At 45.7% G+C, this 21,240-nt stretch overlaps 1 protein-coding gene across 1 annotated transcript in view; it reads right to left on the bottom strand.

The window, feature by feature from the left end:
* USP8 (ubiquitin specific peptidase 8) overlaps positions 1-21,240 on the bottom strand; it is a 580,270-nt gene that overhangs the window by 2,832 nt on the left and 556,198 nt on the right. Inside the window, exon 17 of the mRNA XM_086958250.1 lies at positions 11,522-11,664. Within this exon, the coding sequence (XP_086814376.1) occupies positions 11,522-11,664 (143 nt within the window). The remainder of the gene's footprint in view (positions 1-11,521; positions 11,665-21,240) is intronic.

Here is a 21,240-nt window from a genome sequence, read left to right as displayed (position 1 = left end):
TGTAAATATAATAACCAAGGATGCATCTAGTCACCAGACCACTCCTAAGTAAGAATTAAAAAGCTTTTGGTATAAATATGATACAGTTTACACAACAATACGAAATATGCCATGGTTTGCAAGGAATGTTCATCTCAGACAGAAAGAAAAATAGCTTTTGGGTCAAAGTGGCCCAAAGGAATGGAGAGCTGACATAATTAAACAAACCAAAATCTGGCCAGGATTATCGTGTCCCAGGTAATAGGCACAATTTTGAGATACTGCTCCAGCTCTGGAAGGGTTTGGGTCAATAAGGACTCTTTGTTAGCAGGTTTCCTAATTCAACCCGCTCTTTCCCCTTCCCTGGCTTCATAAAGCTTATTAACCCAGTGTTTGTTCGTCATGGATAAGTTGTCAGGATTTGAAAAACACTAACTTATCGGGCACTCTTTCTTAGGTCTCTATATAAATAACCTAATGGAGGTAACTTAACTCCACTTTGTCTGAGAAGGCTCGAGTAGGATGACTGAAACAGTTCCCCTGCAGTAAAATGGGTTAGCAAAATTGACATTAATAAGGTCCCCCACATATTACTTTTTCATGGTTCCCATTCAACCCACTTGCCGAACAAACAATATATCTTAAAGCAGTTGGACTTTACAAAGGATATTAGGGTGTAGCCAATGCAAGACCTTGTTTGTTAATTGTTCAGTACTCTCGGTCACCCGAGGTGGCAGTCTAGGGACTGTTGGCCCAAAAAACATCAAAAGTGCATGCAGCTGGTGGTAGATTGCTTGTCGATATCTCGCCCTAAAGTCTGCCCGGAGCTGCTTGAGTATATCAGCATGCATTTTGCTTGGGAGGGCTGGGATCACAGTGAGGCTCTGGTTACTTAGTCGGGTTGTGATTGGCAAAGATCCGTAGGGTAGTGTCTTTAGAAATTGAAGGGAGAGTCTATGTTGAGGTGGTAGTGGTGATTATATTAGGAACATCCTTGCAACATGCCATTGGCATATGCCCCAACACATCTTTCAATCTCGTTTTGATGGCCTCTAATTACTGGAATAACAGGCAGAAGCAGTCACACAAAATAGATTTAAATGGGTTACACATCGAGATAAGATTGTTGTTAGGATCATTGTCCGTCCGGAGAGGATCAAGGGGTTGTATCGCAAATTTATCCATAACAATTTCCACCCATTTTGACTGTTTCCCAAATGTTTTATATTTTGCTTGAGGTGATCTAGCAGCAGAAGACAGGGTAGGTACCATTGGCAGAAGCAGTTTGGAGAATTTAAGCTATTAGTAAGGGTAGGTAGGTTCTGAGCAACAACTCTGAACCTCTCCTGCTAGAGCAAGCAGATCAATAGGGCCAGAGAAAAAGGGCTTGTCCACAGCTGTCTAATATAAGGGAAAGAGTCCTTTCTTCTAGCCGAATCCTTTTGTCTATGACTCTCAATCCCTCTCAATAAAACCAGCCAGGGTAGAGTTCTTAGCTTTATTTGGGTTGGAAAGGCCCAACTTGAGCTTACTCATATTTGTAGTACCATGAGAGCTGGCAATTAAAAAAAAAACAATCAATTCAAGTCTCAATCAAAACTACCGCCTCTGTAGCTGCAGAAAATACTATATCTTAGGGGCACACACAAAACAATCACGGCCAAGATCCCAGGGCAGCCTTACTGTATCAGAGTTGAGCCTAGAGGGTGATGAGAAGCAGGAAGCAATGGGGGAAATGGAAGTGGGGAGGAAATGCGACCCCTAGCTGCTCTGGTTGATGACAGGTGAAGAAGGAACACGAGGCGGGAGTGTGAATCGTGTTTAATAGGCTGTGGTCCTGCCTACTCCTCTCCATTATCTTCCAGGAAAGACACTCTGTGGGCTGTAGTCCCTAAAATTCACTCCTGCAAGGTTTTGCGTGGTGGAAGAGCAATCTGCACTTTATGAGCTGTGGTCTCACCTACTCCACTCCCTCCTCCTACTACCATTACAGGCAATGCATTCAGTCCCTTAAATCTGCTCAAAGAAGGTCCCTCTTGGCAGGAAAGTGGAGTGATCCGCGCTGTTTCCTGCCTCCACCACTCCCTCAAGTCCACCAAATCCGCTCCTGGAAGGTCGCCAAGTTTGTATTTGTGAATAAGAGATGTGAAAAACTTACATTTGTGAACTATAAACATTTTTAAAACTTTTATAAAGGCAGACTACTAATGTTCCACATTAAAAAATACTAACAGCAAATAGTGATTTGCTTATGACTTAAACCATCACGCCATTGAGGCTGAAGTATATTAAAGGAGGTCCCAAGAGATCTAGGGTGAAGGCAAAGCCTTCCATGTACCGTTTTATGCTGCACTTCAATGATTTAGATGAACGAAGACATACTTGTTTGTCTGCGACTAAGAGAGGACACATTCCAAAGTTCAGACTGGATTCTCTTTTTTGAGGCAGGGTCAAGAAAGCTTTCCCTGTGGTTGGTCCTGTGTGTATAGGTACACTGAGGTTAAACAATGGAATGCATCCCATCGCAATTAACAGGGCTTAATATTATTTCAAGCAGGCTTACCACTAACTGTTTTTACCAGTGAGTCGCCATAAATAACATGGGTTTGCCCAAATGTGGGTCCATTGATTTTTATGCCGTGAGGTTTCAAGAAGAAATGTGAAACTGTATGACTTGAATACTATATTATGTACAAAATATTAGATAGAGTTATATGAATATTGTTTTTACATTTAAAAACTATGGTGGTAAGAATTTGTGGTGCAAGCAAAATTAGATTGTCTTAATAAGATTGCTGATTACTGTATACGCATAAAAGTTTTAAAATTATTGCTACATTAGTGCACCAGGCAGCCATGGTTTAACCCAAGTGCCCTCAACACGCTGTTTCTCCACATTTGTGCCCACATGGCACTTTATGTGTGTATATACGTGCCTAAGTGTGTATATACGTAAGTGTTTATATACTTGATTTGAAGATATCATGTTTTCCACTCTTTCTGAAATATAATATAAATTCTATACTTTCTCCGTACCCTCGAGGTTGTGTCCAGTATGTTTGCTTGTTCTTTTGACAAATAATTCTGGGCAATTTATTTACGAATTGAGTATTGGGAACTAGTATTGCTCTGAACACAAAGCTATACATGTGATGCATAGTTTGCACCAAAGACTGTACTTGGCATTATGGGCCTTGTAATTGTGTATAGTTGGTCATCTAATTCGGCATGTCAGCGAAATGAAGCAATACAGTGAAGCTGGTCTGAAAGCACTTCAATGTCATTTCAAAATGGCTTAGTCCCTATATAAAAACAGTCTCTCTGTGAGGCATCAGTTCACCATAGGTTTGCATTTGTACATACAAAACAAATATTTGCTTACCAGCAACTCCACAGCCTGCATTATCCTCGGTGATGTCAACTTTCACCTGGAAAACAGAAATTACCCCTGTTCTGCAGCACTCCTCAAAAGCTTGAGCAACATCATCCAGCTCGCCACAGAACCAACACACACTGGACCCGATCTTCACCACAAGCAACAGCATCAAATACAACTCCACCATACAGCACACAAGGACCAACCACTCCATGATCCACTTCCAAATCAACCTACCTCAAGTCAACACCCCAACCAGATTCAGCACTCCAAGCCGCAGCCTGGTTGCCGTCGGAGTAAGGACTAACACCCACAGACCACGCAGAAATCTAGAGATCATATTAAATGAGAAGCTCAACATGAAGGCTCAAGTCAAAGCAGTGTGCGCCTCCTGAATCCACATCCTACGCATGCTGCGAAAAGATCTTCCAATATTTGCCTCAGAACACAAGACGAACTGTCATGCAACGGACCCGTGCCCCCACCACATCTACAACTTGGGAACATGGCTAATCAGCACCACCCTGACCCACATCATCATCACCTCCATCACGTCTGCCACTTTCCTGGATGAATAACAATTTGCAGAAATCAATGAGGATTAAGAAAGAACCACAGCACAGAAACAGCACTTAAAGGGGCCACCTACAACATTCAAAACATCCTAGACTGAGGAGAAACACCGGCCCTCCTCCTGCTTGACCTCTGCAGGGCCTTCGACACAGCCTTCCACAACACCCTCATCAGAAGACTCCATGAGATTGGCATACAATGATCCACTCTAAAATGGATCTGTTCATCCTCGTGGGAAGAACCCAGGGGTCAGGCTTCCACCCTTCACATCAGAGACCAAGCATCTGATATGCAGTGTCTCTCAGGCATTATTATATACTAAGCCAAACTCTTTTCAAAGTATACATGACATCACTTGCCAACATTATCTGATCACAAAACATCTCATATACCGATGACATCCAGTTCATCCTCTCACTGATGGACAAGACAAACAATACCAGAATTAACTTTACCAACTGCAGGACCATGGTAGCAGACTGGATGCAAACCAACTGCCTGAAGCACAACACTGACAAGACAAAGTACTTATCTTCGGCAATAAGACCTCCTCATTGGATTCCACGTACCCAAGAGGGACCTCTGATCCGCCGACCTCACCCTTGCTGAACCCCGCGCATCCGCAGAGCGGGTGGAAGAACTTTCTCCTACATCGCGGCCAAGACTGGAACGAGCTCCCGATCGACATCAGACGCGTCCCCAACGTGCACATCTTCAGGAAGACCCTCAAGACATCTCTGGCTCTTTGACTGACCGGAGCTGCTCCCCCCCCAGCATCTTGAAACCCTCACAGGCGAGTAGTGTCCTTTAAATTCCCTGATTGATTGATTGATAGGCACAACCATTGCTCCCTAGAGTTTTTGCATTTTTCCGTTCCTTAATTGCAAAGAGAATATCTTCACGAGTGATGAGACCATCCATAACTTCACGGTCCTCCGAGTCAAGTCTCAGAATCGGTGTCCCGCCTTGGTCCCGCTCCCTGACCCTGTGCAGCATTCCTTCATGCAACTTAAATTTAAATCGGATGGGTCTAGAATACCCCATTGATAGCTAACCAGGACCCTGTATCATCGTATATCACCAGCACTGCTGTTTGTTCAGTCTCCTGCCTAGCAAGTCAGGCAAGCATTGTCCGCTCTTGTCGCCCTCCGCATGTAATCTTTGTCAGTAGACTGCATAGGTGTATTTCTCTAGTCTGCACCAGTCTTCTAGCAATTCTTTGCGGCACCAACGCCAGTCCGTGAGTCAATCAGTGTGTGTAGGCAGCCCTTTCTCTAAACCTCCCAGGTCTTCCTTGTGTTGTTCAAAATCTCATTCACGTCGGAACCTAATCCCATAAGTTATCTTGAGGCATATCCCCTGGAGCACCGCCTTCATCGCATCGCAGTCCATCGCCCTGGTGCCCACGCTACTCCACTTCTAATCAAAGTAGTGTGACAACTTCTCACTAACTGCCGCCTCAAACCGGGTGTCTGCCCGCAGTCACCACAGCGGTATCGCTGGGCATCTAAGCTCTCTCTCAAAACTCATTAAGACAGGGGAATGGTTGAACAAATACCAGGACTGTTTAGGAATGGTCCAGTTTTGGATGAATTACAACGACTAAGCTTAATGTATTTAAAGCACAGGTTACTATTTGTGTAACTATATATTTGTAAGAGACATTAGTTAGTGATAGATTCCTTACCTTAGAATATCCCCAGGCGTCAGACTGTATCCGGAAAGTTTTGCTTAGCAGTACCCCTGCACATCAGTAGGTGGCATCCTGCAGCTCCGCGTCCATCTCTGGCGTTGTAACGCCGAGATGACGTCACGGAGAGTACTTAGGCGCCACCCATGCGCTCAGACGTCAGTTCTGTACACGACTTTCCGCGCCAGGAACGCTGAGCCATGCAAGATACTGACCATTGGTGCATAACACTAGGGCCCTGAAAGGGATGACCTTAACCCTAGTAATCAGTTCGCAGAACGGGGAGGATGGGTGGGGTGGTAAAGAATCTATCACTATCTAATGTCTCCTACAGATATATCGTTAAACAAGTAGTAACTTGTGCATCTGAAAGAGACACGTTAGTGATAGATTCCTTACCTTAGAATAGATACCCTAGCAATACCAACCCCGGTGGTGGGCCTGCGAACAAGATTACACCAGAAAGTCATGGAGAACAGAAAGTTCAAAGAAGCCGTCCCTCAGGACTTGACTGTCAAGGCAGTAGTGCTTGGTAAACGTGTGCAACGGGCCCACGTAGCTGCCTGACAAATGTCCTTCAAGGGAGGGCCGCGTCCCAAGGCGGTAGTGGCTTCCGTTGCCCTGGTGGAATGGGCACGCAACCCCACAGGAGGCGCTTTCTAAGCTAATGAATAACAGGCCTTGATGCATAGAATGACTCACTGACAGATGGTTCATTTGTGCACTGCCCGACCTTTCTTGGCGCCCTCGTAGCCAACAAAGAGCTGGTCATCCACCCGGAACTGCTGTGTGCAGCTCAGGTAGAAGGAGAGCGCACGTTTAGGGTCCAGACGGTGGAGCCTCTCTTCCTCTCTTGAAGGATGCGGAAAGAAGGTGGGCAAAGTGATGGTCTGCCTGATGTGGATGGGCGTGACAACCTTTGGCAAGTAAGAAGGACGGGTCTTCAGAACCACCTTGTCCGGATGAATAGGAAGGAAAGGAGGTCTAGAAGAAAGAGTCTGGAGCTCACTCACCCTTCTGGCAGAGGTGATAGATACCAGGAAAACCGTCTTAAGAGTGAGAAGACGTAAAGGACAGTTATGAAGGGGCTCGAAGGGAGCGCATATCCCAAACGTCAAGACAAGGTTTAAGTCCCACTGAGGCATGATAAACTGCACCGGAGGGAACATGTGCGTAATGCCTTTCAGAAAACGGTTCACAACCAGGGACTTAAAAAGAGAAGGCTGATCAGAAAGCCTTACAAAGGCGGAGATGGCCGAAAGATAACCTTTGATAGTGTCCAGAGCAGAGCCCTGCTGGGCCAAAGAAGAAGGAACAAAAGAACCTCGGAAAGAGGGGCAGAAAGGGGATCCACAGCCTTCGCTGTGCATCATGCCACAAACTTGTTCCACATGCAGGCGTATACTGTTTTTGTAGAAGGACGCCTGGCTGCCAGAATGACATCACAGACTTCGGGAGGAAGATCGAAAGGTGTCAACTGTCACCGCTTAATCTCCATGCGTGGAGGTGGAGGCTGGACGGGTTCGGGTTGTGAACGGTCCCCTGCTGCGACAGAAGATGCTCCTGGAGAGGCAGTCGGATTGGGGGTTCGATCGCCATGCTGAGTAGCTCGGGATACCAGTATCTTCGTGCCCAATCCGGAGCAACAAGGATGACTTGGGCCTGGTTGCGCCTGATCTTATTCAGCAATCTGGGCAGAAGTGGTAGAGGTGGAAAGGCGTACAACAGACCGCAGCTCCAATCGCGACGAAAAGCTTTGTCGAGCTAGTGCCGCCTTGGAAATTCCAACGCGCAAAACTGATAACATTGCGCGTTCTCTTCTGTGCCTTCATCAACCAATCTTCGAGGAAGGGGGAAGAGTGACACCCCCGACCTGCACAGGTGAGCCGCGACCACCGCCATCACCTTCATGAACACCCGAGGGGAGCTGGTAAGGCCAAAAGGGAGCAAGGCAAACTGAAAGTGCTCCTGGCCTACCATGAACAGCAGGTAACGCCAGTGGGCCGTCAGGACAGGGATGTGAAAATAGGCGTCCTGCAAGTCCAACGCTACCATCCAGGGTCGGGGACAGCCAGGACCAGAGTCAGCAATTTGAATTTCTTCTTCCGGAGGAAGCGAATAACGTCCCGGAGGTCCATGATGGCTCGCAGGTACCCCTTGTCCTTCTTGGGGACCAGAAAGTAGTGGGAATAAGAACCGCTCCATACTTCTTGCCCAAAAACGCACTTGATGGCCCCTTTGGCCAAGATGGCCGTGACTTCCTGTTGGATTAGAGCAAAATGATCCCCCAACATGCTGTTGCACCGAAGCGGCATGGCTGGAGGGGAGGACTGAAAGGGAACAGAATAACCCTTGCAGATTATCTGCAGCACACATTTGTCCGATGTAATTTCGCGTCAGTGGTGGAGGTGGTGGCGGACCCTGCCACCCACCGGCATAGGGTGCTCCCTGAAGCTCCGATTAGGAAGGCTTGGAGGTGGAAACAGCGAGGGTGGGGTAAACTGACCTGCACGCTGGTTCCCAGACCCGCCCCTGCGGAAACCACAGCTGCGGCCATGCTGAGGCTGGTTCTGCAGAGGCTTGTTGGAGGAGCATGCCTGGCTGCCTCTGCCCTGCCCACGAAAGGAAGGAAACCCAGGAGTGGCAGGATTCTTCGCAGAAATGACTTGGCCGTGGCCAGTGAGTCCTTAAGCGCTCCAGTGCACTGTCGGCCTTATCGCCAAAGAGGCGTGAGCCTTCAAAGGGGATGTCCATGAGCGAGCCCTGGACATCGAGCGAGAACCCAGTCGAACGCAACCAGGCCAGGCGCCGCAACGCCACAGTCGTGGAAATTGTCCTACCTAATGAATCACCTGGTGGCAAACTTAGCCACATCCTTACACTTGGCAATCGCTTGGGAAAAGATAGCCTGGACCTCCTCAGAACACTGAGACAAGACCTGAGCAAGGGAATCCCACACTGCGTGGAAGTAACGGCCCAACAAGCAGGCGGTGTTAACCGACCGCAGCCCTAAGCTGGCCGACGAGAACAACCTCTTACCAAGTTATTCCAGCCTTTTAGAGTCCTTATCTGGTGGAGCTGTGGGAAAGGCACTCTGCGACGTCGAGGCCTGAATGACCAGGCTCTCGCCCGTAGGGTGAGTGGTCAGGAAAGCGGGATCACCAGGCACCGGGCGGTGTCGCCTGGTGACGTTCTTAAACACCAATGCCCCTGTGGCCCGCCGCAACCAAGTGCCCAAGAGGACTTCAGTATGGGCTCATTAAAAGGAAGCAGCAGCTCTGACGATGTAGACGTCGCCTAGAGCACCTCGGTAAGGAGGTTGGTTTTGAGGGCCACTGTAGGGAGGTCGAGATTGAGAGCCTCCGCAGCCAAACAGTGCACCATGGTGTAGGAAGCACCCTCCTCCATAGTAGGCGGTGGAGAGGCAAACCCCGGGTCAGAAGAGACATCGAGTTTGCATGCGTCTTCCAGGTCGTCCACCCAATGTTGTTCAGAATCACATGGCCTGGCAAGAGGGTCCTCGGACCCGTCCCAGTCGTCGTCCGCCTCTGGCGTAGAGGGAACTGGTCGCGGCGGCAGAGCTAGAGCCGGGAACGGCACCGAGGCCGGGTCGGGTCCGCTTCCCAATGCGGATCCCAGACCGGAACAAAATGGTCCTGGAACCGGGGCAGGGGTGGTATAAACGGCGCCCAGTGCGGTGCCGGGGGTGGAGCCGAGGGCGGCGCCGGAGCCGGCACCGCTGCACCTCGTGGCGCCGGGACCTGACTCAATGGCGCAGGATCCTGTGGCGCCGGTGGCGGAGCCGCCGGGCCAACAGGATCTGGACACGGGACCTGCCGGCGGTAGCCCAAGGCCTAAAAAGGCAGTCCATGGCAGCAAGAAACTCTTGCACAAGTTTGAGAGTCTCCGACGGACCCTGGTATGGCGGGTAGGCAGCAGGACTCCCAGGCTCCAGAGGAGCCGCAGGGCCAGAACCCCTGTCACCCTCGTCTGAGGAGTGACTGGGGGATGTCTGAGAACGAACACTTTTCTTTGCCTTCTTTTTATGGCATTGCTTACCGGAATCCAAAGGCGAAGACTTGGAGCCTGAGGAGCGACAGCTCCGGTCCTGGGAATGGCCCCTGGACCCAGAGCGGCGGTGCGACGAATGCCGAACTTCCAGAAATTTCTGAAGCCGCTCCCGCAAGGCTTTCGGGGCCATAGCTCGACAGTCCCGGGAGTCGTGGTCCGTCTCCAGGCAGTAGAGGCACACATCGTGGGGGTCCGCCACCCACATATATTACGGTGGCAGGCCTCACAGGACTTAAAGCCGGGCATCCCTACGTGCTCCAGGAGAAAAAAAAAGGGGGAGACAAAAGTCTCAAAAGAGTAGTCAAAAAGTGACTAAGGTACGTGCTCAATCCGGATCTGTGCTTTCTGGCGCGGAAAAAGAAAGAAATGACGCTTACGACTCCAGTGATGGACGCGGAGCCGCAGGACGCCACCTACTGACTCGCAGGGGTACTGCTAAGCAAAACTTTCTGGATCCAGTCTGATGCCTGGGGATATTCTAAGGTAAGGAATCTATCACTAACGTGTCTCTTTCAGATACAGTTTGTTGGACCTTTAGATCCCATGGCACTACTTTAGCCCACTTTTGACAATCCAGCCTAGGACATACCGATAGTAAAAAAAACAAAAAACACCGGCATAAAACAGCTCCTGCATTAACTTTTACAACTTGCACTACACTCTCTTAAGTCAGTGCTTTATCTATTTACATCATCTCAACAAAAATAAAATTTAAAATGTCTCCATAACCTGGTGGCTGGATTATTGTAACTTCATCTATTTAGGAGTGATCCACTTTCCGAGCCATTCCTTTCCCAGGTCTCGCTTTAAACTGTACTATCCTACCTTTACTACAAGGTCAGCTTTTCAGATGAACTTTGTAATCCCCAAATTTACATGCAAAACATTTGGTGGGAGGGCTTGCTCGGTTACAGCTACTCAAAAGTGGAATATGTTTTCAGACACACTCAAAAACATGATTCTGATCTAGAAGTTCATGAGTAGTCTTAAGATCTGGTGCTTTCCTCATATTTATACCGGACAACTGATAGCAGCACTCCAAATGGGTTTAGATCTGTTATAGCCCCATGAAAACCTAATGGGGTGATAGATAAGCTTTATAAATCAAATGAACAAACATAAACACGCTATAAGCCACACATCGTCATGTGCATTTAAGGAGGTAGTGCAAATCACTCCAGTTCCCTCTCATGGCAGGGAGCCCAGCCTGGCCCGACCTGGCTGGAGTCGCAAAGAAAATTAAAATTATAATAACTTTGTTATTATCAGTTCATTTTATTTTCCACTGCTCAACGTGCAGTGGGGCAATGCTTTTCCACCTTACCGGAGGAACCACCACTTTTCAATGGCAAAGTCTGTTTGTTGCGTTTATACAATCACCTGAGCAAGAATGAGTTAGTATGTGTGAGAAGAGACTACAGACTGTTTGTCGTAGATGCTCTTTCTGGAATATATGAAACTTCTCTCTCCTGGACAGATCTGTGAACACATCTTATATAATATCTTCAACTTTACTTTGGGTAAAACTAACCCTGTTATTCGCATGTATGAAGGGAATAATCAAGTGTGAAATATTTTCCACCTTCGTTCAAATTCCCTATGCTTTTTCATAACTCTCAAATTTAATTAACATACAACATATTACCTAGAAATGCATGATAAAATATTGCTATATGTACTAAAAGACATACTGTAAATGCACACAAATTAAATAGTAGTCATACATGATAAGATATATGTGAAGCTCTAGGTAATGATGGGTCTAGCAAACAAAAATGTTGTGAGAGGGGCTCAAATGAAGATAAAAGGCAAAGATTACAACACTTTCTTACCGTTTAAAATGCACCAAAAGAATAGGCGGCAGTTTCCAGATTTCTATTTTTTTAAGAGAATCCCTTCGAGTTTTGCAATGGCTGCAGTCAAATCTATTGTTGTCTGTAAGTTTTTCCTCTTTGGAGAATGATCTAAGGCAGTCCTACAAAAAGTGCATAGTTAAAATTAAATAGATTTTACCAATTAAAGGCATCTTAGAGAAGATTGATGCAATCGAAAAACAGATGCCATATATAAATGATTTAGATGAGAAAAAGTTTTAGGATGTAAAGAGTATTTCATTTATTTTATTTTATATTTTTTCATATTATGATCAGGAACTGGTGAAGATAAACTTTACCAAATTGCAACTGAAGGACAAAATCAGAACTGGGGAAATTAAGCATACATATGAAAGTCAGTCCATGTGAAGGAAGATCACGAAACCCCAACAAAATACGAGCCATCAGATGCCGATTGACCCCCATAAAGTACCCTCTCCTCAAGAACACCTTACCTAACAACACATTGCCTCCTATGTTATCGGCCCACAGATATGACACTTCCTCCATGAATTGGCAGTAACTACTGACAAAAATAAACACACTGATACAAAGGAAAGGCAACTATTCTAGAACATAAGGTCTCAGCCTCATACACATGATAAGTGGTCAACCAAAGAGGAAGAGGCGCTGCTGGTGTCAGCCCACACATGGTTCAGCACCGAAGCTAAGCCTTCAATAACAACGAGCAAGCACTGCAAAAGCACATTCATATATACTACCTAAAACAATAATAAAACTGATTTAGGTTTGACAAAAGTGTTAATGTGGGCTCCACTCTCATACCAATATTGCTATGTACAATAAAAACAAGTTAAGGAAACGGCTCAACCTCCTCTAACATTCAGTAATAACTTAACATTAATGACCATCTCAATCTCTTGTGAAAGACAGAAAGAAGACACAAATGAGTGACTGAGAATTTGGTGAAGTAAAAAAGTTTGCACGATTGTTTGACTCAGCAGCTGGAGTGAGACAGCCTAAAAATGGCAATTGAAGAATAATTCTTTACAAAGTGACCGTGTTCGTATTTTGTGAAAGTCTGACATGGAGGACACAATATCTTATTGTGCTGTTTTGGCTACATTTTATATACCATTGTATGATATTAATTCGGGTATTATATACTTGTGTACTACATTTTACGTCTTATAATTGCTAGATCTGATCAATCCATAAACGAGTTTAGCTTTTATTTATAGCATCCAATGAGATCTGTTGAATTTTGTATGTGTATAAATGTATAATGTTGGTACGAGTATATTCAGTGCTCGAGACTTACTGTATGTTTAACATATTCCTTTGATTGATAGTGTATTAATCTAATTTGGATATAGTATGAAGCAGTAATGTGTCTCTGGGTTTACAATTTTGGATTACATCCATGGGTAGTGATTATCAATTTTGTTCCTGAAATTGTGCACTGTGCACTGTGTTATATAGTTTGTGACCACTAACCTTATAATGGCTGTACTACAGAGAGTACGAGTTAATGTTAAATTAGTATGGTAATGTTGCTAGCCAAATTTGGGGCTGTACCTTAATTTATTTTAATTTCGTTAGCATCTCTGATATGATAGCAGAGCTCAGATTAACAATTTAGTCAACTTTAACTCTCCCCTCACCTTTAATTTTCTTTTTTCAGGCAATCATTTTTGCGAATGCCTGAATAACTATTACAATTTACCTGCGCATGCTGGATAGGTGTTCTTCAATCCCAATTAAGTAAATGTGAATGATAATACAGTTTTATATATAGAAGTTGGGGCTAGGTTGTTGCTGAGCAACCAGTACGCACAGGAAACCCCACAGGCCTTTTTTAAAATAGTCTCCATTATCTGTCATTCTAAAGTCTGGTCAGAAAAAGAAGATGACACAGACAGGGAAAGGGTTATAAATGTGCCTCATATCTTTGACTCTCCTTAACATTACAGTGTCACAGAATGTTTGACAGATCTGTTGGGTTTATATAGAACATTTGAGGTGCACTTGAAAGAAGAGAAACAGAATACCAAAAAACTTTGTGTGTATCCACTGTCTGGTTGCTGATAGCTCAGCTTTGATTTTTACCAGGTATCTGTTTCGGAGTTTGCTGGTGGTACAGAAGCTGCCTAAAACTGGATTTAATGTTACTTGTGAAATTACACCAAAGGTACAATAAAGCACCCTCACATATACCCCAACCTCTCAGAGCTCAAATTTAGTGCCTATCTTGAAAATGGCAAAAACCTATGGTGACCGACATGTCAATGATATTCGTGATTACATGAACACATAAAGCTACTTTTATAACAGTATCTCAACACTATGATTTTCCAAATGGGTAATTTTGCTTAAAGAAGTCTAAAGGTTGGGTCACATCTGGCATAACCTACACTATTGCAGAAAAACGTTTGCACTTGCAAAGTTAATCGACAGGATACACATAAAAGGAAAATGCTACTTACCAGTACGCTTCTGTTCTTGGCATGTAGAGCTGCAGAGTTACACACTGTGCATAGATCACCACCTAACATTGGGCCCGGATGTTTGCAGTTTGTTGTTGTCCTGAAAAGTTATTTGGAAGTCACGAGATAGGTGACTCCTCCTTTGGACCACATTGCGTATGGACATCGGCTCCATCTTCAGATTGTTTTTCGCCATTAGGGAAATGATGGAGCGTTGCAAGAAAAGGAAGCATGCCCATGTATTAAGTATCTAATTAAGATAATAGTGGAACAGACAAGGGTAGCCGGGGAGGCGGGTGGGCGTGTGTAACTCTGCAGCTCTACATGCCAAGAACAGATGCATACTGGTAAGTAGCATTTTCCGTTCGAGGCGTATGAGCTGCAGATTACACACTGTGCATAGATTATATAGCAGTACCCACTCTTAGCGGAAACCACCCCTATCTGTTGCAGTAGTTTGAAATAATATTTTGAGAACAGCCTGGCCTACATTAGCTTGTTGTTTGGTTTGCACATCTACACAATAGTGTCTTGTGAATGTGTGCGGTGTAGACCATGTAGCTGCTCTGCAGATGTCATCTAGGGAAATGATACCTAAAAATGCCATTGAAGCCCCTATTTTTCTTGTAGAATGGGCTTTAGGAGGTACAGATAACATACATTTAGCTTTGTGGTAACAAATCTGTATGCATTTGACAATCCATCTAGCTATCCCAGATTTTGAAATGGGATTACCGTTGTGCGGTGGTGAGAAAGACACAAAAAGATGCTTTGTCTTATGAAAGGGTTGTGTTCTCTCGATATATTATAGCAATGCTCTTTTGACATCTAGGGTATGAAGAGCTCTTTCTGCTGTCTGTGCCTGCGAGAAGAAACCGGGCAGTTCCACAGATTGAGTGAGGTGGAAGCTGGAAATGACCTTGGGCAGGAATTTTTGATTAGTACGTAGAACAACCTTATTATGATGCATTTGCAAAAAGGGTTCTTGAATGGTTAGTGCTTGTAGTTCACTAACTCTTCACAGATAAGTAATAGCTACTAGGAACGCAACCTTCCATGTTAAAAATTGTAGTTCACATTTATGTAATGGTTCGAAGGGAGGTCCCATTAGCCGTGCGAGAACAATGTTTAAAATCCACACATGTGAAGGTGGCACTCTGGGAGGAATTATTCTCTTAAGGCTTTCCATAAAGGCTTTAATAGCAGGTACTCTGAACAGAGATAGATGCTGTCTGTTTTGTAGATATGCTGCTATTGCAGAAAGATGCAGTCTAACAGACGTGTAGGCTAAGTTACATCTTTGGAGGTGCAGTAAGTATCCTATGATGTGTTGAATAGACACGTCTAGGGGATTCATTTTATTGTTGTGACAATATATTACAAAGCGTTTCCACTTGGCTGCATAACATGCTCTCGTGGTTGGGCGTCTAGCTTCTTTTATGACATTCATGCAGTCTGGAGGAAGGTTCAGATATCCAAATTCTAAGACCTCAGGAGCCAGATCGCTAGGTTGAGCTGAGCTGGGTCCGGGTGACAGATCACTCCATGGTTCTGTGTTAAAAGATGTGGAACAGGTATAATTTTTGGTGAGGTACCACGGACAGTTGTAGCAGTTTTGTGTGCCACAGCTGTCTGGCCCCCGTTGGAGCAACTAGGATGAGGGTTAGAGAATGCTGCTGTAGTTTGCGTACTACTAGTGGCATGAGTGGTAGAGGTGGAAAAGCATACGCAAATCTGTTTAACCAGTTCATCCATATCGCATTGCCTTTGGACAGTGGGTGTGGATATCTGGCGGCGAAGCTTGGGCATTTGGCGTTTTCGTGAGTGGCAAAGAGGTCTATCTGAGGTTGTCCCCACATCTGAAAGAATGGTTGAAGAACTTGCTTTTGAAGTTCCCACTCGTGGGTCTGTTGTGTTTGATGACTTAACAGATCTGCAATGGTGTTTTGTACTCCTGGAACATGTTGGGCTAGAAGAAATATGTTTTGAGGTATAGCCCAGCTCCATATGTCCTGAGCTAGTCGAGAGAGTTGCAGGGAGTGTGTTCCGCCGTGTTTCTGAATGTAGTACATGGCTGTCATGTTGTCCGTGCGGACTAACACAGCTTTGTTTGATACTTGTTTTTGGAAACCTTTCAGCGCTAGGAATATAGCTAGTAATTCCAGGTGATTGATATGAAGTAACTTTTGTTGTGGTGTCCACCTGCCTTGCATGGTGTGTTGCAGCAGGTGGGCTCCCCAGCCGGAGAGCGATGCGTCCGCTGTCAAGACTATTTGGGGAACTGGCTCTAGGAATGGTCGCCCCTTGGAAAGGTTTTTGGTGTTCCACCACTGCAGAGAGCGATGAGTCCACCAACACTAGCTCTGTTAATTGACTACTGACGTGACAGGCACTCTTGTAAAGGACGCATTTGAAATCTTGCATGGGGCACTATGAAAATGCAAGAGGCTATCATCCCTATGAGCTGCATGAACACTCGTGCTGGAAGGGAGTGTTGTGGCTGAAAGTTTGTGAGAAGAGTTTGCATGCTGGCTATCCTTACTGGAGTGGGATAAGCTAGCGCTGTTGAGGTGTTTATTGTAGCACTGAGGTACTGTTGTACTTTGGATGGTTGCAGATGAGACTTGGTGTGGTTTATTGTGAACCACAAGTTGTGGAGCAGTTGGACCGTGGCGTGAGTGTGTTCCACACACTGGTTGTATAAGCTGGCTTTTACGAGCCAGTCGTTGGGGTACAAGAAGACGTGGATGTGCTGTCTTCGTAAATGTGCTGCCACTACTGCTAGGCACTTGGTGAATACTCTTGTTCCTGTTGTGACTCCGAATGGGAGTACTTTGAATTGATAGTGCTGCCCGTCTATTACAAATCTGAGATACTTCCTGTGAGCCTTGTGAATGGGAATGTGGAAGTATGCGTTCTTGAGATCTAGAGTAGCAAGGAGGTCGTTTTGTAACAGGAGAGTAAGGAATTGTTGGAGTGTGACCATGTGAAAATGGTCTGACTGTATGTATATGTTTAGCAGTCTGAGGTCCAGAATAGGCCTTAGAGAGCTGTCCTTTTTTGGAATAAGAAAATATACGGAGTAAACCCCCTTGTTTTGTTGGTGCAGAGGAACTGGTTCTATTGCACTTTTTTCTAGCAGAGACATTACTTCTTGCTTTAACAGTGACAGATGTTCCTGTGACATTGGACGCTGTTTAGGTGGTATGTTTGGGGGGGGTAGATGTTAGTTCTAGACAGTAACCTCACTGAATAATTTGTCGCACCAACCTGTCTGATGTGATGTTGATCCAGCAGGAAGGAATTGCTGCTGTCTTCCCCCCACAGGAGTGGAATGTTGGAGGGGAAGGGGAGGAAAGTCATTGGGTAGGGCTGGAGGCAGAGCGGGAGTTGTTGGTTTTGCCTCTACCTTTGTTGTTGTTAACCCTGTAAACCCCTCTCTGGTAGCCCTTACTGTTTGTGGATTGACTAGGGGTTTTGTAGGAAGTGAAAGGGCTTTCGGAGGAGTAGCCTCTTGTTTTGCCTCAGTATGATGAGTGACGAAAAGAACGTCTGGGAGCTTGCAGCTGCAGGCTCCCATTGATTTTGCTGTGTTTATGTCTTTTTTCATTTTTTCTAAAGACACATCAACATTAGGGCCAAATAAATGTGTCTCATCAAATGGCTGATTGAGGATGGAATTTTGTACCTCAGGTTTAAAACCTGAAATACGTAGCCAGGCATGTCTCCGCAAAAGGGTACTGGTATTGATTGCCCTTGAGGCAGTATGTGCAGCATCTAAGGCACAACGAATGGAAGCATTAGTAATATTTTTACCTCCCTGTATGAGTTCATTGGCCCTATTTTCATATTGGTCTAGTAGATGCTGCATTATGGACTCCAGCTCATCATAATGTGCCCTGTCATATATTGCCAACAACGCTTGGGTATTGGCAATGAGCCAAATATTTGCTGCCTGTGACGCTGTTTGTTTACCAGAGGCGTCAAGGAGCTTAGATTCTTTATCTGGTGGTGAGGCCTCCCCTCATGTTTGTGAATTAGCACGTTTACGTGCATTAGACACTACTAAAGAATATAGTGTGTGCTGGACCTTTGATGTAAACAGGGTCTGTAGGGGCAGCTTTATATTTCTGTTCAATGCGAAGGTTGAGGGCCCGAGCCCTGACGGGATCTTTAAAAACCTCTGTTGCGTGCTTAATGATGCCTTTAAGCATTGGCAAAATGGTAGTAGACCTTTGTGTGTTATCAAAAGTGTCTAAAAGGAAATCTTCCTCCACAGCATCAGTGTGCATGTCAACCCCATGGTACTGGGCAGCTCTTTGGACTAGAAGGTTAAAACCTATAGTGTCCTATGGTGGGGAAAGTCTGGAAGGTTATACATCGTTTTGTGGGACGTAAGGTACATCAGGGGTGTTATAATCATCCCAAGGATTAGGCGACTGAGGGGGACTATTGGTTCCTACTGGGTCGTGTGCACCACCACCTGTGTCATCAGAGTTTGTATCCACATCATCATCTGGATTAGTGGATGGTGTAGGAGAAGGATGTGGTGGAGGAGGTGTAGGAGGAGGAAGAGTATGGGGTGGTGATGGAGAAGGGACCCCTAATGGAGAGGTAGCAATATCTCTCTTCTTTGGAGGAGGAGGAGATGCAGGCATCTCTAGTGGTAGCTAGTTGGCTAGGATCTTAGGACCTTTAACAAGAGTTTTTTGGTGAGGATCTGGTGTAAAAAGTTCATCTGTATAGGGCAGATCCTTCGGCGTCGAAGTTTCCGGTTCCGGAGGTTTTTTCGGCACCGAGTCGGTAGATGGTCTAGGGTCTTTTGATTTAGAAATGTGATGTTTTGAAATGTCTTTTCGGTTCTGGGTGTTTCTTCGGCTCCGAAGCATATGAATCGGGCCTTTAGATGGTTTTTTACTTGGCTCAGAGTGCGGTTTCGGCACCGATGAGCCGCTGCCAGTCTTCTGCGCTGTGTGCTTAGGTGTCGGAGCAGCAGTCTGCGTGGTTGAGGAAGATGGCTTCTTCTTCGGTGTCAGTATGGTATCGGCACCGGGAAAAGGCTGACTCGAGCCCGAGCCGCCTGAAGGCTTAGTAGGCTTCTTTGCCGGGCCCGAAGGCGGGGCATGGAAAGCAGTCTCTCGGTGTGCACCCGAGCCCGAAGGTGAAGGTGTGACTGAAGCCTTTTTTGAGGGTGTTGAGGAAGAGTTGGGGTCGACGGTCTTACTTACGACCCGTTGAGCTGGAGTGATGTCCTCGATGTCTAAGTCTTCGCATCAGAAAAGCTGGAACTTTCTTCGGCGTGCTGATGTTCTGGTACGTCGACGCCCTCTCCAAAGATGTCGTTGGGGATCGAAGCTGACAAGCGAACCATTGTTCTTCAAGCTCGTCGGTCCCGAATCGTCTTCTTGGAGCGGAAAGAGGCACAAGCGGAACAGTCTTTGGCCTCGTGCTCTGGTGAGAGACAAATCATCAGCCAGGATAGCTTCATTCCAGTGGCATGGAGAGCACTGGACTCACGTCTGAGCATACCCGTCCTACTCGGGGTGACAAATGCAAAAACAAAAATTGATGGACGGAATGTTGTGCAATGGCAAGACATTCACCCCCAGTCATAGATCTGGATTTAATCCATAGTTATTTTGCTCCCCACACCACCCCAGTTCAGACATGGCCATATGCAAATCAGTCTTGGCCGTTTGCCTCATGGGAACAGTCCAGCCCAAACTGCCAAGCCAGGTCTTTCCTGGACCGGAATCAAGCATCCTAGGAAGGGTTTCTGGCTATCAGCCGTCTTCAGCCAGGATAGCTTGACTCCAGTGGCTTAGTGAGCACGGGACTGGGGGTGAATGTTTTGCCATTGTGCAACATTCCGTCCATCATCTAGTGGGTTTTGCTGTTCACCCTATGTGGGAAGGGTATGCCCAGACGTGGGTCCCTTGCTCATTAGGCCACTGGAGTCAAGCTATCCTGGCTGAAGAAGGCTGATAGCCAGAAACCGGTCCTAGGATGCTTGATTCCGGTCCAGGGAAGACATGGCTTGGCAGTTCGGGCTGGACTGTTCCCATGAGGCACATGGTCAAGACCGATTTGCATATTGCCATGTCTGAACTGGGGTGGATTGGTGAGCAAAATAACGATGGATTAAACCCAGATCCGTGACTGGGGGTGAATGTTTTGCCATTGTGCAACATTCCGTACATCATCTTGTGTGTTTTGTTTCAACTTGCATAACTTGATACACAATCACATATACCTGTTTGCATGAGATGAGTAGTAACTAGTGGAGGTGGTATGGCAGCATGTAGGTTGACCGTAACATATAATGGCATGTTGACTGTACGACATGTAAAGACAATTGTTGGCAAAATGGGTAGGCAGGTGGGAGGGAGGGTATTTGTTTCTGTTGTTGTGGTTAATATAAGTTAAACAATATAGCATCAGAAGCAATCTGGAAAATGGCTGGACTAACACTGCGCGGCACAAGAAGTACGCATTGCTGCTGGCCGGTTAGGTTGTAGGCGTAAGAGCTGTGTAAGATCTGAAAATTATACATAGGATTACTGCTGCCGGCCTCAGGGTTGTAGGCAAACAGCTGTGTAAACTGTAGCCCACACAGTAAAAGCTTTACCACTAGTATGCCAATGCTAGTATTTTGCTCTGGGTATCTTATATATACGTATGGCTTGAAGTATGCCCATATCAGCATTTTGCTATGAGTGTCTCTATACACCAAAACTTTCCCTGAGTCTGCAAGGCCCAACAGCATACTTGCAAGCATAAAAACGCATGCTCACTTACAATCATTCTTGCTCATTTGTACTCATTGATTTTCAGTCACTCTTGCACTCACACTCTTAATCACTAATTTGCACTCATTCTAACAAACTAGTTACTTACCTTTGGTAATGCTCTTTCTGGTGGATACTTTATCTAACTGCATATTTCTCCCCTGGTAAATGCCGTAGGCACCAGAAAGGATCACAAGATTTTTCACGAGCTGATAGGTGTTGTTGTGCTGCTCTGTGTTGAATCCGTACAGCCCTGGAAGTGATGTTGGATGCAGGGCTCATAGTATTCTGATTGTGCAGGTTTTTTGATTGAAAACGTTTTAGTTCATTCCACAGAACAGGGAGGAGGTGATCCACCAGAAAGAGCATTGCCAAAGGTAAGCAGTTTGTTTTTCTGATGGATATGCTTAGCTGCATATTTCTCTCCTTGTCAAAATATACC

Source organism: Lissotriton vulgaris, chromosome 2_1 (genome assembly GCF_964263255.1).
Source record: "Lissotriton vulgaris chromosome 2_1, aLisVul1.2, whole genome shotgun sequence".
Taxonomy (NCBI): domain Eukaryota; kingdom Metazoa; phylum Chordata; class Amphibia; order Caudata; family Salamandridae; genus Lissotriton; species Lissotriton vulgaris.
The sequence above is the reverse complement of the archived record's forward strand: the minus strand, read 5'-3'. Positions and strand labels throughout refer to the sequence as shown.